The sequence below is a fragment of the Acromyrmex echinatior genome, chromosome 10 (genome assembly GCF_024713525.1).
Source record: "Acromyrmex echinatior isolate Ae372 chromosome 10, ASM2471352v2, whole genome shotgun sequence".
NCBI classification, from domain to species: domain Eukaryota; kingdom Metazoa; phylum Arthropoda; class Insecta; order Hymenoptera; family Formicidae; genus Acromyrmex; species Acromyrmex echinatior.
Genome location: NC_141861.1, coordinates 3,975,525 through 3,990,555, shown reverse-complemented (window position 1 = coordinate 3,990,555; position 15,031 = coordinate 3,975,525). Strand labels below are relative to the sequence as shown.

The window sequence follows — 15,031 nt, the reverse complement described above, 5'->3', positions numbered from 1 at the left end:
TAAGCTAAATTAGCAATTACTATGTAGTAAAAATCAAAAATCCGATAATACATACTATGGAAAACAAACGCATAAATGAAAGCAAACACTTTTTTTAGTCTTCTATAATTACATAATTTCTACAAAAAAAAAATTTAGTTTAAAGTCATTATTATTACATCGCTTTGGTTCTGTGTAGTGATCGATTCAATGGTAAATCGCGAGAGTTTGATTTTTATTTCGTATTTTATAAATTATAAAAGATTGAAAAATTAAAAGCTCCGAATAAAAGAAAGTTTTGAATAAAAATTAAAAGCTTTAAGTAAAAGAATACTCTTAAGTAAAAGATTGTTGCAGTATAAAACTAGAATCTGTTTCGGAATCGATAAATAGTACAATCATATATATATCATGTGACCATAACTCTTTCGTATGCGCAAATAGGAACTTTTAATTATAATAAACTATAGTTTGTACTTTTTTTAACTAATATCTAAATTAGAATGCATAACAATATATTACAAGATTATTTCATTGCATCTCGCAACGATTATGACAAACATATTGAACCTATATTTAAGAATGAATGCCTGATAATATGTACTTTCCAGCACTTACACGATACTATGTAACACAGTGCACGATTCTACGTTTTCTAACTGTGACACAAATCAACACAATCACAGCTAAAGTATTGTGTTCAATTGTGTCCCTATTATATCATTTCACGAATATCAAATTTTTACATTTTATTATTTTTTTTCTAGGAATACCTCAATAAAAGGTTTCAAAATTACATTCGGATATATATATTCGTACATAAGATATGTGAAACCTTTTATTTCACTCTGGCACTCAGGAAATAAAAAAGTTAATCGTTTCACTACAAATCGATATTAGATACCTTCCAGTAAAGAAATGACACATGGCTGTTTTCCAATTAGGACATTACCACGGAACATTACGCTGTGTAAGATACTTGTTGGAATGTAGTTTAGTTTCACAGTATAATACCAGAATACATTGTAGTCTTCCATTCTTATTCTTATGATTATATTTACCATATCAATAGTAGGTATTCGATTTTCATTTAGATTTAAGGGGGTATTCTAATCTAATGGATAAAAAAAATTGATTTTTTTTACATATTTTGCAAGTATTTGATATAGAAAATATGTCTGTAAAAGGAATTAGCTCGATTCGCAAAATTAACAGTTATAGCACCTGATAGGGAGCAATCTCCGACTCGTTTTCGAAAAAAAAAAAAAAAACTGTAAAGTTCGAAAGATATCAACTTTCCTATTTCAAAAGAATTTGGTGATGAGAAAAAGAATAAAGAAGCTGAAAATGTTGTAACACATTTATGGTTTCCGGCGACAGAATGGAAAAAAAGATTCTAGCTATCTCTATATAACCAGTACAAAAAATTTAAACGCGTTTTTCTTGAAACTGTTGAAATGTTTTTCAAATTAGCTCCCATGACATCTCGAAAACCAGTTGACCAATCGAGTCGGGCATATGCATATATTTTCAGCACATATATGACTACAACCCGTATTATAATCAAATTGAAATACATATTTTTGTAACTTTTACAACCATTTTAGTGAAAAAAAAGGCAAAAATCGAAACTTAATTTTCGACATGACATTTTTTAAATTATTACTATTTTTCTTCGTTCCTGTATCTGCTATAGCCAAACTCATATTAATTAAGAATTTCTTTAGGTTTTTTGTTTCAGATGAGCAAAAGAGCTGGAAGCCATAGACCTAGTCTTATTTTTTATGACGTTACTTAATATTTTATACAGCACATATCAATAATTATTTTTTAAACAAATATATAAAAAGCTCGAAAGAATCTATCAGTAAAAAATATAAAAAATTAGAACCTACATTTCATTTAGTTACATTCCACACAAGAATAAAGCGTTTTCTATGCATCCGAATAGCTGATGTAAGCTCTGATGGGCTTTTTTATATTTTTTACTGATTATTTTTTAATAAAAAAATTCTAAAACGTTCTTCAAATATGTATAAATATGGAAAAAAAGCTTGTCCCAAAAAACTTTGTCTTATATTTTTAAAAAATTCGCAAAAATATTAAGCATAAAAATTTGCCTTCTAAACTAGAATACCCCCTTAAGTTATAATTTTTTTTAGAATTAGCAATTTTTGACGGTTATATTGCAAAATAAGTATGGCTACCAAATAACTTTTTGAAAAGTTGATGACATATTTCACACGCTCGTACTTAACTTTTTACAGTCGAGCAGTGTAATCCTGTGTCATATATGGAACACTTTATGTAAAACAGTATTACACTGTCATCTGTGTACGTTATTGGAAAATATCCTATGTCACACAGTATACGACTGTATTCCATTGTTAAAAAGCACCCATGATATTTGATATTGTAAAACAGTTGTAAAAAAATTCGTAAATTTCTAGCTAATATAAATACAATATCATTCATAATGATACATAATTTATGTTTGACTAATCAATTTTTATGTTAAATGATAACTCTATCCAAATAAGACTCATGTATACAAATAAAAATAATTCAATTACTATCACACATTATTTTAAGTAGAGATTCCACAAATGCCACAATGGTGCCAAAGCCATCAGAAAATTAGGATGTTTTCCAACAATGGAACATAGTCATACACTAATTTATTTACCGCTAAAGTAAAATAAAAAGGCTGGAATTCGAATATGCTCTTGAGCAGAAGACATAAAATGCATTCGGGGAAATACTATTAGCACTATTCTTCATGTCGTTCTAATCAGTGATGGAAACTTTTGACTTTAATGGGAAGTACTCATCTAAACGGGGAGAGGATATCAAAATAACAAATATTTTATCTTTATTCTTTTGTTGTATATGTAAATTTATATTTCTTCATATACACCCTAACCATCAAATACTGGTTTTTGTCAAATCACTTAAAATTTTTTTAAATTTGTAAAAATTGACAATTTTTTTTAAACACCGAATTCTGAAATTCAACATCCATTTCAGAAGATCTGAGGTATGGGAAAACTCTATACCCTCTATAAGGAAGGAAATTTCCTTCTTTGATTCCATCCTTATTGTCTAATAAACGAGGAAAAAAAATGACAAAAATAACGCTAATAGCATCTCCCCGAATGCACTAAACTAATTTAAAGTTTTTAGTAATTTTGCTCTGATTGGTCAACTTGCAATCTAATATCAATCCATACTACATTAACATAGGCTTCATGTCATCGTATCAGAAGTTCAATATTCCTATTTAAATATTGATACACATCAATATCGAAAAACAAAATGTCAGAAAAAGTATCGATATTTAAAATAATGGCATTGTATCGCCCATTCGTATCATACACTGTGTTACAATGTCGCCTATATAAGTTTCTAGAAAGCACTCTTATTTAAAACTGATTTTTAAAATAAAAAATTGTCATTTTAGTTTATTATTACTATTCAAATCAAACATTTTAAGTTTAACTTTAGCTAATATTTAGCATTTGACTTAAACCATGTCTAAATTTGCATCATTTATCCGCGTTATTATCTTATAATTACATTAGCAGAATAACATTACAGATATTTCATTTATACTCTCCCTAGAAATTCTATACCCATGGTCCAAATTACCGGCGTATCTGTATCCACAGTCACTTTGGAATCTACATAAGTATTTGAAGTACTTATCAAACCGCCAAATTGCATAGTTGTTTTATCTAAAATATAAGAAAAAAAATAGAATCAGAATTCAGAAAAATTATTCAAATAACAAATAATAAAATATTTACGTAATGTAATAAAATGATTTACTTCAAGATAAATGAGATATAAAACATACTTAAATTCCATTTCAAACCAGTCGTTGATATACAATTGACGATACAACCAAATGGTAATAAACCACACCAAGATTTCTGTTGAACCAAAATTTCTGGTATATGTATGCTATGCATACCAGGTTTTAATATCCATGTCATAGAATTGCTTGCAAGTTGTATCACCTGTAAAAACAACCTCCAATCAGAATATACCTAATATGGAGACATAATCACAAGTTTGTCTGTTCAAATAAAAACTCTACCCGTGTATTTCCCACAAGCTTGTCACTTTTGTATAGAGTATTGACGTTGGCAATGATATGATCAAACCTGCCTGATGTTTCTGCAAGTACATATACTTCATCTAACTGCCAAAAAATATCATTCATATAAATTTCATCATATAACCATTAATTTAAAAAAGCAATAATAAGGATCTAAAAGATTACATTTATGTTGTGCGTCTTAGCATAGTGTGCAACTTCCAGCAAAGCTTTGGTACAATCTGTATTATCCTGATCAGGTGTCTTGATGACAGTGGATCCTATACTTTTAAACTTCTCAACAATATAAGGTAGACAGCTATCCATATCCCCTGTGATGAGATCCGGTACATAATGCTTGTGCTCAATGTTCAATGCGTTTATTCCCTGTTCTTCCAGATACTTCAGCCATCTCTGTGTTCCACCATCCACAGTGACGGTGATTCGAGCTGTTTGTACAAAGAGATACATAAATCAACAATAAAAAAATTGCTTGCATTGTAAATCTCGTTAATCACTTTCTATTTGATGATACAAATCGACATAAGCATTATTCTATCTTTCTTGACATTCAGTAAATAGGGACCTAAACACAAAGATGACTGTAACTGAATCATGGAACGTAAGTCATAGGCTGTGGTCAAAGTCTCGCTACAAATACTTTGAAGCATTTGATGGACCAATTAGAAGAAAGAATTTTACAAATTGACCAATTAAAAAATGCTTCAAAGCATTTGCAGCATACTCATAGTCGTAAGTTGATTTAAGTTTATTCTACAATAGAATCGCAAACTGTAAACTGTAAAAAATTAATCAATCATAGTCAATTATTTGTTTCATATTCAACTGTGATTGGCTAATTTCTTGCAGCTTACGACTTGCGACCTTATCATAGAAGAAGTACAAAATATTGTACATTGATCTATCGTACTATGACTAACGTTCATAACTCAATTTTGATCATCTTTATGTTAAGGCTCTAACAAAGACAGAAATGTAAGATATATATTTTTTCAGTTAGTATACAACCTTTTTGCCAAAATCGAAGTAGTACGTTGTGTTGCCAGCGTATGGGACGATTCAATACGATTATCGCGTATTCGCAATGTGTACCATTCTTGAACACGTCTAATGGATTCCATGTTGTGCTATCACCGGACATCTGCTGCTGCATCGTACGATCCGACGTAACATGTCCCATCACTGAAAAGCGTCGAGCAACAAAAAGGTCAAGGTTAAAACACAAATAATTCCGCAACATGAGTTTACGTAACATGATATCGGTAGGTGATTTTCATGCCTTGAAATCTTTTCCGCAACAAGAAAAAACGACACAGCAAGGAAAAAGAAAGTCTATCTGCTATGTTCAAAACTTCAAGTTGCTTCAAGTTACTCAACGTTCGTCATGTTCGTTCTCACTTCACATGACTTCGCAGATCCTTACTTTTTCACGCGATCGTCACTTGTCTGCCGAGTGCCGTGTGATTCGTTTACAAACTCACGCTATCTCATTTAAATATTCAAAACATGTACTCGCGAAGTGCACTGGTAAACCGAGAGAATTGTTTCATGCCTCATTACTACGTTGTACATTATTCATTACATTCATTACATATCACTTGCTTATCTTATTACTTACCGTTGTCGAGGTCAGAGATGATATTTCGTAATTGCTCGCCAATAATCTCCGAGGCCTCATAATGCCTAATTTCGCTTTTAAATTAATCATCGCGAAACGCGGTTGTCTTGAAAATTGCATCGAGATCGCACCTGATATTTCTGCAGACGTTCTTTTCCATAAAATCATCTGCTGAAGTGAGATGAGGAGATACACATATATATACTTTCGAGTAACGCGCCGTATTATTATACTCCATTATCGGATTAAGGTGCCTTTTTATGTTGACATCCGGCGCTCTTTTTTAAGACCGCAACACACTTTTGCATAACCTCGCAAATACAAGCTTTAATAAATTGACCAATCATAGTCGATTATTCTTCTCACATTCGACCGTAACTAATTTTTAATACGAGGTCTACAATAGAAATCATAGCGGTCGTAAGGTTTTAAGTCCTAGAAAATTAACTAATCCTAATCTATTATTTTTCTCATATTCGACTGTGATTGGTTAATTTTCTATACCCTATTATTACTTCTATTATAAATCCTGCATTAAATCGTAGAAAATTAACCAATTACAGTCGAATAGGAGAAGAATAATCGACTATGATTGGTCAATTTTTTATGATTTAAGATCCTATGATTGCTACGATTTCTATTGTAAATATCATAAGCCGGTTCTACATTAAGCTGATTCTGCTTAGTTGCAAGCTGATCGCAAGTTCGTTGCGACAGCCAATATGAAGCGTTAATTTCAAAATGCAAGCTTCAGATTGATTATCGCAACAAACTTGCTATCGGTTTGCAACTAATGTAGAACCGGCTTAAGAGGGAAATACGCGACTGTGATTGATTTATTCTTACTATAGTATGCAGTATACGATTACAATCAGCACAAACGCATCCTAACTGCAAATACTTCTCTGTTCAATCAGAAGAAAGAATTTTACAAATTAAAAAAATACTTTAAAGCATTTACAGCACGAAGTGAATCGCACCCTAATCACATCTGTTACTTTGAATATAAAAGTGCAGGAAAACGCAAATCAAAACAAATAGACCTCATACCTCCGTAGTTACGACGCAATTTCATATATAAGTTTGTACACAATGTTGCACAATTGTTCACGCAATCGATTTATAATGCCATTTTAATCAGCAATTTGCTCCAATTATCAGATTGAGCAATACTTCATTTTTGCGAAGACGCCGACTCCTTTCCGATTTATTTCTTGCAGATAGTGGTCGATGGGCTCGAAAATTTGGATATGGAAAAACATACCGGGCATTCCAGGTCGATGCAACGACATAGTTTATACACGGCCGAAATTGCAGTCAACGCACGATCTTCTTATATTTTTTGGCGGCGACGTCCAAGTATGTACGTTCAGGAACACTTCAGTTTTCGTTTTTAAAAAATTAATAATTCCTATTCTTTCAAATGTAATGTAAAATATTTATTGTATTGCACTAAAAATAATTATGTAGAATATACGAGATATTATATTTTAGAACTATTAACTATATATATCTTTTATATACCTATTAGTGATTTTTGTTGGCATTATATTTATATTGATTTTATAATAACTTTTATGATATATTTATATTAACAAAATTATTAAAAATTATTACAGGATATTCAAAAAAACATGGAAAAGCATTCGGATAGCAAGAAATATGCAAAATGGAGCTTAGAGAACACAGCGACTATACTATCTGAACAATTTCCTAGAAGTCATTTATTTATTGTTCGTCCATCAAGGTAAGATATTATTATCATATGCTATGCACAGAAATATTACAATATTTCTGAATGATATATAACTTCTTGTAGGTACTCCATAAAAATTATATAGAGATTAGAAAAATGCTAAGTGATTCTCTTGACTGCCATGTTTAGCTCAAATACTTAGTATGCAAGAACTTGGTACTTGTTTCAGGATGACAATAACTAAACACGCAGTATTCAGTTGTTTTGATAATTTCGTATCAGGAGATACATATGGCACACCTACATTTTGCCCAATGTACAATGCTTTAAGGCATTTAAAAGATCTCATTACTTGCTGCTTAGAACATGTTAAAACATTAAAGATTGAACAAGTATGTATTAGACATAAACGAATCATAATTCATGAAAAATTTTATAAATCATCACATTAATAACCTCCTCCAACTTTAATGTATGTACAACTATAGTTATAACTTGTACCTTGACAATGTTCTTAAAAGATATAATACATTGCATGCATCGAGTATAACATTGATTTACTGAATACATAATATTTTAATATTTTTAAGGATACTGATATCTATAATATCGAAGCTACAAACTTAAGTCTAATGGGCTTCAGTAAGGGATGTGCAGTTTTGAATCAGTTTCTTTATGAATTTCATTATTACGATAACGACTCGAATAACGATCCCAATATAAATAATTTTATCAAACTTATCAAAGATATATGGTGGTTAGATGGCGGACATAATGGTCCCAAAAATACGTGGATTACAAATGAGGATATACTTCGTTCCTTTGCTAAATTAAGTGAGATAATTTGGAAATATCTTGAAGTAGTGAGATTTTTCAATATATTATGTTTATATAACGTGATTAAATATCTTCTTCAGGAATAAATACTCACATACATGTAACGCCATATCAAATGCAAGACAAACATCGACCATGGATTCAGATGGAAGAAAAGAGTTTCAATGATACCTTACAAAGGATGGGAGTATCTGTACAACAAACTTTACATTTTAGTGATAAAGCGCGAAACCTCTCATCGCATTTCAATGTTCTTACAGATATCAGAAGTAACGTGCAATAAAACTATCGTATTCTTCTCTAAATTTACGGTATAATCGAGCATTTGTGCTCGAAGTTGTGTTATGAATCATAAAATAGATCGCAATTTCTTTACATCATCAGGATCAAAATAAAATATAAAGTCATGTGAAAATTATGATCTTGTTGACAATATTATAATTGATATATTTCTGTATTGCGAACTATTTTATAATTTATACAAAAAGTTTAACAGAATCTATTTTCGCAATGTACATATTGATTATTATTTATATTTTAATAATACACTCTTAATCTCTAGTCCTATAAGTAATAGAAATCTGTTAAATATGATAAACTGTATATTTACAACTGTATTATTTACGTTGTACAATTTTTTATTAAATGTATTGTTTTGTTGCTTATATGATATGTATAACATCTTTGAACAATTACTAATTAAATCTAATAAAAACTATAAATGTGTTTATTTTATTTAACAATCTGAGAAAATATGATAAAGCTGTTATTGTTTCTTTTTTTTATACAAATTTCATTTCGTATTTTCTTTTTTAATTATTAGTAATATCTATCTTCGTAAGTATGAAGCAGAAAATGTAAAAAAAATACATATATACGACAAAAAATATAGTAGTAAAATATGTAGCAAAATAATATATATAAACTCTAGATAGTACATAATATTACAATTACAGAGGAATATCTATGTAAAGAAAGACTCTCATCTCTGCGTACATAATTACAGTTCTTACATTAATCTTTGAGATATCTATTCTTCATAAATAAATATAATTCTCTATGAATTTGCAAAAAAAACTTGTATTATTTATTTACTTACTCAAATATACTTTCTTAAATCTAATACTTCTTTCTCTTCATAATCATCTTTAAATATATTAATAAACTGTTTCTTTCAATTTATTTTAAATGAAAGAAAAATAAGAAATTATATCTCTTCTGAATTATAATATATTAAAATTTAAAAAATAATGATTTAATGATAATAATTTTTTAACTCAAATTTAACTTAAATTTAAAAATAACTTCTTAATCTAAAGAATCTCATATATCATTTTTTTTATAGTATTGAGCAATCATTTTTACTGTATAACCTTGTTTTATGTATGATTAAACAAATATACTTTCATGAAAATCTAAAATGAAAAAAATATTCTAAGCATTTATCTATCATATATATTTGGTTGTTGTCATTCTTGTTACGATGCATAAATTAAGAAGCACTTCCCCCTTCCCCCTCCGATATGAATTATACTTCATTTTCTTCACTAACATTTGTTTGGACATTTAGGTCCATAAAAAGTTATTTTTAATTCTGTAATAAATCCAAATAATAAGTAAGTCTAAATTATAGCAAATACAATAGATATTATAATTGTTTCATATACGTTCACATAAATAAATTGAAAAAAATATAAATAAATTGAACTTACTACTGAGTTTATACAACACTGCAGCTTCAGACCATTCATCAGAACCATCACAACAATCACAATGTCCATCATTGACTTTGTACGATGGTATTCTTACTGAAAATTTATATAAATTTCATAAATTACTTCCGTTGTGTAGCTTCTAACATTGAAAATTTTATATATTGCAAAGAGATTTGACTGCAATACCTGCTGACTTTTTTGAACTCTTCTCGCAATTAAAGAAACCATTGTTGCAAGCGTTAGTACCTGGTTCATCACTACCGTCTATTGGACAGTCACAATAATCATCATTGATCTTTACAAAATCAATCTCCCTCTTCGAAACAAAACATACAAATTTCCCGTTGATGTTGGGAAGATACTTGGCTATATCCTGATCCCGTGTACCACGCAATGATACCGTTTGACCATTCGTGTCGCGAATGAGTTTCGAATGATATGGTTGATTCCACTTATCAACTTGCTTGCCGATAACAACACGATGGGTATCTTTCACCGAGCCGGCAATCAGCTTGCCTACGGTATCTTGGTTCAATTCTTTAAAGTAGAATAGCTGATGGATCACGAATATCACGGCGACCACGAGCACGCACACCAGCATGTACTTAATCTTCTTTCGCAGAAGACGTCGCTTCCAGGATACCTCAGTCTTCATGTTTGCCAGCTAACCGTTACCGTCGAACACTATCGCGGAGCAAATCTCTTCTGAAAGTGATGTTTCGTGTATCAACACCGTGCCGGATCGTCATAGCGCAAACATCTGCAGAGTGTATCGCGGGTAATTACAATTATCGAGTACCTATGCCTCTTTCAATTCGAACGTGCGACGCGGTTAGCAAGTCTATTTGTACGCACATTAATATACAGGGTGTCCCGTAAGTTCACATCCACAGAACACACATTTCAGGCCGGGACACGTGGAGGGAATGATATCGTGATATAACCTCTCATTTTGAGCATGCGGCATTTATAGACTTTTCTCTCTATGTCCAGCAGATTTTTTTACAAGTCGTATTCCACGACGATAAACGTAGGATTCGGTAGATCGCCAGTAGAAATGACAAATCGGAAGAGTCCGTTGATCTTTGAAGTGCATGCCGAATGCGAAACCACAAAAGCCAGAACTGGCAGAATGACACTTGTTCATCATCATGTGGATACACCGGTGTTCATGCCGGTGGGAACTCAGGTTTATAAAAATTCTCTTCCCTTCTTGTTTAAGCTGTACACGAAGTGATCATATAAGAAACATATTAGAACATTAGGTTTTTTTGATTTAAAATCCACATGAAAAGATGATAACTTTGATAATTCTTTAATTTTTAATACTAAATATTTTGATAACATCTGAAACTAAATTTTGTTTTAAGTTTACGATTCCTGCAATTGTAGTAAATTGTATTAATAGAATCTCACTTGTGTGTGTGTATATTCATAACTTAATTTGTAAACGAGCTTCTACCTTTTTTGTCTATCAAATTTTCTTTTGAATTAAAATAAACATTTAACTTAAAAATCTAAATTTTTTAAATATATGACTCAATTATAAAGCATTGTGTTCACGATGCTAGAAATCATTCTTCAAACGTTTTAGACGAAACAAGAATTAATAAATCATATTTGAATAATTGAATCTGATCAATACAATTGTTCAATTCTTTCTTTTTCTGAATCTTGGAGTGATTTTTAACATTTTGGACGCAACGATTTAAAGTTACATTAAATTTGTTATTGCATCATTTTCAGGGAACATTGAAAGGATTGTTGCCTCAACAACTGGAGCAACTGGATTGCCAAATAATTCTTGGTAATACCTATCATCTTGGAAACAGACCTGTAAGAAATCATGCATTATCATTAGAAAAAAAATATTGGTTGATTTAGGTAGAACAGTCAACGAGAGTTTTAGATGTGTTAGTAAATTTTTAAAAATGTAATTTCGATTGTATTAAAATATATACTTTATATTGATAGGGTGCAGATATTCTACGTAAAGCTGGAGGTTTGCATAAGTTTATGAACTGGAAAAGGGCTTTATTAACGGACTCAGGTGGTTTCCAAATGGTTTCATTGTTACAATTAGCTGAAATAACAGAAGAGGGTGTAAAATTTAAATCACCATACAATGGTATGATATATATAGCTAGAGAGATATATTTTTAAATACATTCAAACATAACTTATACATAATTTAATCGGCCTATAATAATGTTTACAATAACGTTTCATATAGAATCTGAATGTATGTTGACACCCGAACATTCTATTCAAATTCAAAATTCAATTGGAGCTGACATAATCATGCAACTCGATGATGTTGTTAGTAGTACTTTAACCGGACCAAGAGTAGAAGAAGCAATGCATAGGTACAATTATTTTTGTAAACACATTTTCTAAATAATATATTGTCTAAATAGCCTGGCTTAAGCGAATGTTATTTAACACAAACCATTTCAGAACGATACGTTGGCTGGACCGTTGTTTGTTAGCGCATGAAAGACTAGATGAGCAGAGTATATTTCCAATTGTACAAGGTGGTCTCAATCCCGAACTACGATCCGAATGCGCACGTCAATTAATTAAGCGGGAGGTAAATGGATATGCTGTAGGAGGTTTGAGGTAGATACTGGATTATTTGTTGATATATATAGCTGATAAATAAAGATTTTTATATAATACAGAAATATCTAAATCTTACATAATACAATAATAGTAATTCTTATAATGATTTCAGTGGCGGTGAGAGTAAAGATGATTTTTGGAGAATGGTCCACTTATCAACGAATATCCTTCCAAAGAATAAACCACGATATCTCATGGGTGTTGGATTCGCAATAGATTTAATCGTATGCAGTGCGTTAGGTATCGATATGTACGATTGTGTATTTCCAACAAGAACTGCTGTAAGTATTTCATAAAATACATACTTGTTTGCGTAGAAGATGGAAATTTCAAAACATTAAACTAAAACTTTCAGAGATTTGGTTGTGCGTTGATAAAAACGGGACAGCTCAATTTGAGACAGATACAATATAAAAAAGACTCAAGACCAATAGACGAATCGTGCGAGTGTAGTACTTGCAAGACTTATTCTCGCGCTTATCTACATCAAATCGCCACTGTGGAGACAGTATCATGTCATTTATTAACCGTTCACAATATTGCATTCCAAATGAAGCTCATGCAAGATATCAGAGACAGTATTAAAGAGCAAAGATTTCCTAGATTTATACAGGACTATATGTTGATAGTTTATCCAAATAAAGACTATCCAACATGGATAATTAATGCTTTACAGGCTGTCAATGTTACCCTATTATAAAACAGGATACCATTGATTTGTACTGCTACATACTTCTTTAGACAATATATTTTTTTTTCTGTCTACACGAAGATTTTTATAACTTATTCCCGTATTTTATTTTTATAATTTTATAATTTTATTTTTTTCATTGAAATCATAGCAATATATCTAAATACTTGCAAGCTATTAATGTATGTAAGTACTGTTGCAAGAACTGTTAATATTATTTGTCAGCATAGCACGGTTATGGTTATACAGTATGTTCTAGAAATTTTTGAATGACAAAGCAATCTTCTATTACAGACAAACATAGTGTGTACTGATTCTACAATGACATATTTCTACAATTTTGCAAATACAATATTTGCAAAATATAAATCAAATAAATAATCGTACTTGAAAGAGATATTTTACACTTTTTATTCTGGAATCCTTTTACTGGAAATGATAGAGAATGAGGCACGGACCACAAATATAAGTAACTTCATCACATGAAATCATCTGAGTCATATCCACTGGTTTCTGTGTTTGAAGTCATGTTAGATGTATTAAATAGAGAATTGTAACTCCTGAAAAGTAATTTTTTATTAATAATTTTTCATAAAGAATTACTTAATCAATATTATTTATTTAATAGAAATATATCTGGTATATACTTTTATTAAATAAGTATTATTATAAAATTATGATTCACCTCATCTCTGCTTCTTCCTGACGTCGCTTTTCTTCTGCCTTTTCTTTCTCTTTCTGTTCTCTCAAAAGCTTCTTCTTGTCTTCCCGTTCGTTCTTATCTCTTTGTTCTCTCTCATTTCTAAAGTTGACTTGCTCTGAACGTTTTGTCTTGTTAAGACGATTCACGATAGTATTTACTCGCTTAGCAACATGAATTTTACGAACGTCTTTATCCTTGTGAAAGCCAACCTGTCCAACTTCCATACCTTGTGTCTTTTTCAAATTCGACCACATTGTGTACACAACATCGATATCATTCATTTTATTCCCTTCGATACTATTTGCTTTTACTAATTGTGCAGCATCTTCTAATACAGTACTAGGAATATCATCTATTGTCTGACCCTGCAATTTCAAAAAGAATTACTGTATCATTCTTTAATATCAAAAACAGGAAATTACTAATTATGATAATTAAGCTCACATGTCGAAGTCGAAGATATACGTGGGCAGACGAATATTTGTCAACATGAAACCACACATCCTCAGGCCAACCCCATTTAATAAGATCTTCATCTATACAAGCAGAATCCAATAAATCACATTTTAGATTATGCACAAGTTTTTATTAATTATGATAAATAATTACAAATGATTTTTCCACTTACTCTCAAATTTGTCTATTCCCATAAACAAAGTAATGGGTGGTTGCACAACTGCAATTCAAAATTATGACAATTAGTCACGTTTCTTAATAACTGATAACAAAATATTATTGTTGATAATTTAAGAGAATATGTTATTAACCTCTTAAAAAAAATCAAGATCTTAGAAATGTAAAAATTACCTTCGCTAGTGAAATAATAAACCATTATTAACAATTATTAACGAAAATTTCGAGTAAACACGTGCAACAAAATCAGCTGTCAAAAATATTTTTGTAGCGCCGACTGGTGGTCTGATGCTAATGATGGCGCTGTCGAATATATGAGTTAGAAAATGTCTTTTTACATATAGCCGACAGATGGCGATCTGGTCGATTTTTTACGTGTCATTATTGGGCGCATCAGCAGACTCAACAGTTGAGTGA

The 15,031-nt window shown here is 30.7% G+C and overlaps 5 protein-coding genes across 16 annotated transcripts; 2 read left to right on the top strand and 3 right to left on the bottom strand.

The window, feature by feature from the left end:
• Positions 1-197: 197 nt before the first annotated feature.
• LOC105142979 (thiamine pyrophosphokinase 1) lies at positions 198-6,286 on the bottom strand. Of its 3 annotated transcripts, none has more exons than XM_011050936.2 (6): positions 5,718-6,286; positions 5,108-5,281; positions 4,265-4,527; positions 4,079-4,183; positions 3,836-3,998; positions 198-3,713 (listed from the first exon to the last, which is right to left on the bottom strand). In XM_011050936.2, the coding sequence occupies exons 2-6, from the start codon at positions 5,277-5,279 to the stop codon at positions 3,586-3,588; spliced, it is 831 nt and encodes a 276-aa protein (XP_011049238.1). In that variant the 5' UTR covers positions 5,280-5,281; positions 5,718-6,286; the 3' UTR covers positions 198-3,585. The 3 variants fall into 3 exon arrangements, with proteins under 3 accessions (XP_011049238.1, XP_011049233.1, XP_011049246.1); XM_011050931.2 differs by lacking the exon at positions 5,718-6,286 and adding an exon at positions 5,523-5,702; XM_011050944.2 differs by lacking the exon at positions 5,718-6,286 and adding an exon at positions 5,379-5,516.
• A 128-nt stretch (positions 6,287-6,414) lies between these two features.
• Positions 6,415-8,972, top strand: LOC105142994 (mitochondrial protein C2orf69 homolog). 4 transcript variants are annotated; one of them, XM_011050973.2, is made up of 6 exons: positions 6,415-6,567; positions 6,938-7,076; positions 7,337-7,464; positions 7,643-7,805; positions 8,004-8,247; positions 8,331-8,972. In XM_011050973.2, the coding sequence occupies exons 2-6, from the start codon at positions 6,948-6,950 to the stop codon at positions 8,531-8,533; spliced, it is 867 nt and encodes a 288-aa protein (XP_011049275.2). In that variant the 5' UTR covers positions 6,415-6,567; positions 6,938-6,947; the 3' UTR covers positions 8,534-8,972. The 4 variants fall into 4 exon arrangements, with proteins under 4 accessions (XP_011049275.2, XP_011049266.2, XP_011049257.2 ...); XM_011050964.2 differs by having other exon boundaries at positions 6,558-6,798; XM_011050955.2 differs by having other exon boundaries at positions 6,558-7,076.
• Positions 8,753-10,714, bottom strand: LOC105143016 (Glucosidase 2 subunit beta). Its single transcript, XM_011050991.2, has 3 exons — positions 10,152-10,714; positions 9,963-10,058; positions 8,753-9,844 (listed from the first exon to the last, which is right to left on the bottom strand). The coding sequence occupies exons 1-3, from the start codon at positions 10,618-10,620 to the stop codon at positions 9,798-9,800; spliced, it is 612 nt and encodes a 203-aa protein (XP_011049293.1). The 5' UTR covers positions 10,621-10,714; the 3' UTR covers positions 8,753-9,797.
• Tgt (tRNA-guanine transglycosylase) lies at positions 10,608-13,352 on the top strand. Of its 3 annotated transcripts, none has more exons than XM_011052364.2 (8): positions 10,608-10,743; positions 10,962-11,154; positions 11,712-11,801; positions 11,940-12,093; positions 12,199-12,331; positions 12,423-12,584; positions 12,700-12,868; positions 12,943-13,352. In XM_011052364.2, exons 2-8 carry the CDS (start codon positions 11,023-11,025, stop codon positions 13,285-13,287), a joined length of 1,185 nt encoding a protein of 394 aa, XP_011050666.2. In that variant the 5' UTR covers positions 10,608-10,743; positions 10,962-11,022; the 3' UTR covers positions 13,288-13,352. The 3 variants fall into 3 exon arrangements, with proteins under 3 accessions (XP_011050666.2, XP_087266510.1, XP_087266509.1); XM_087410384.1 differs by having other exon boundaries at positions 10,666-10,743; positions 10,959-11,154; XM_087410383.1 differs by having other exon boundaries at positions 10,670-10,840.
• Positions 12,097-14,952, bottom strand: LOC147908226 (coiled-coil domain-containing protein 25). Of its 5 annotated transcripts, none has more exons than XR_015546392.1 (6): positions 14,789-14,952; positions 14,610-14,657; positions 14,426-14,517; positions 13,964-14,346; positions 13,666-13,838; positions 12,097-12,866 (listed from the first exon to the last, which is right to left on the bottom strand). XR_015546392.1 is itself a non-coding variant. In XM_087410388.1 (5 exons), exons 1-5 carry the CDS (start codon positions 14,811-14,813, stop codon positions 13,757-13,759), a joined length of 630 nt encoding a protein of 209 aa, XP_087266514.1. In that variant the 5' UTR covers positions 14,814-14,952; the 3' UTR covers positions 12,097-13,756. The 5 variants fall into 5 exon arrangements, 1 of the variants encoding a protein (XP_087266514.1); XR_015546393.1 differs by having other exon boundaries at positions 12,097-12,863; XR_015546394.1 differs by having other exon boundaries at positions 13,684-13,838.
• Positions 14,953-15,031: the final 79 nt, after the last annotated feature.

What these genes read in the sequence shown, in the direction of transcription:
- LOC105142979 (XM_011050931.2), bottom strand. An exon ending in ACTTCGATTTTGGCAAAAAG is followed by an intron (nt 4,528 to 5,107) that starts GTTGTATACTAA and finishes TTGTACAAACAG; the next exon opens with CTCGAATCACCGTCACTGTG. An exon ending in CTAAGACGCACAACATAAAT is followed by an intron (nt 4,184 to 4,264) that starts GTAATCTTTTAG and finishes ATTTTTTGGCAG; the next exon opens with TTAGATGAAGTATATGTACT.
- Tgt (XM_087410383.1), top strand. Translation starts at nt 10,680, where the DNA reads ATGTTTCGTGTATCAACACCGTGCCGGATCGTCATAGCGCAAACATCT. An exon ending in ATTTAAATCACCATACAATG is followed by an intron (nt 12,094 to 12,198) that starts GTATGATATATA and finishes CGTTTCATATAG; the next exon opens with AATCTGAATGTATGTTGACA. An exon ending in TATGCTGTAGGAGGTTTGAG is followed by an intron (nt 12,585 to 12,699) that starts GTAGATACTGGA and finishes TAATGATTTCAG; the next exon opens with TGGCGGTGAGAGTAAAGATG.
- LOC105143016 (XM_011050991.2), bottom strand. Translation starts at nt 10,620, where the DNA reads ATGAAGACTGAGGTATCCTGGAAGCGACGTCTTCTGCGAAAGAAGATT. An exon ending in GAGTTCAAAAAAGTCAGCAG is followed by an intron (nt 10,059 to 10,151) that starts GTATTGCAGTCA and finishes ATAAATTTTCAG; the next exon opens with TAAGAATACCATCGTACAAA. An exon ending in AGTGTTGTATAAACTCAGTA is followed by an intron (nt 9,845 to 9,962) that starts GTAAGTTCAATT and finishes GATTTATTACAG; the next exon opens with AATTAAAAATAACTTTTTAT.
- LOC105142994 (XM_011050973.2), top strand. Translation starts at nt 6,948, where the DNA reads ATGGGCTCGAAAATTTGGATATGGAAAAACATACCGGGCATTCCAGGT. An exon ending in TTTATTGTTCGTCCATCAAG is followed by an intron (nt 7,465 to 7,642) that starts GTAAGATATTAT and finishes TACTTGTTTCAG; the next exon opens with GATGACAATAACTAAACACG. An exon ending in TCGTTCCTTTGCTAAATTAA is followed by an intron (nt 8,248 to 8,330) that starts GTGAGATAATTT and finishes TATCTTCTTCAG; the next exon opens with GAATAAATACTCACATACAT.
- LOC147908226 (XM_087410388.1), bottom strand. Translation starts at nt 14,813, where the DNA reads ATGGTTTATTATTTCACTAGCGAAG. An exon ending in GGGAATAGACAAATTTGAGA is followed by an intron (nt 14,518 to 14,609) that starts GTAAGTGGAAAA and finishes CTGCTTGTATAG; the next exon opens with ATGAAGATCTTATTAAATGG. An exon ending in TATATCTTCGACTTCGACAT is followed by an intron (nt 14,347 to 14,425) that starts GTGAGCTTAATT and finishes TTGAAATTGCAG; the next exon opens with GGTCAGACAATAGATGATAT.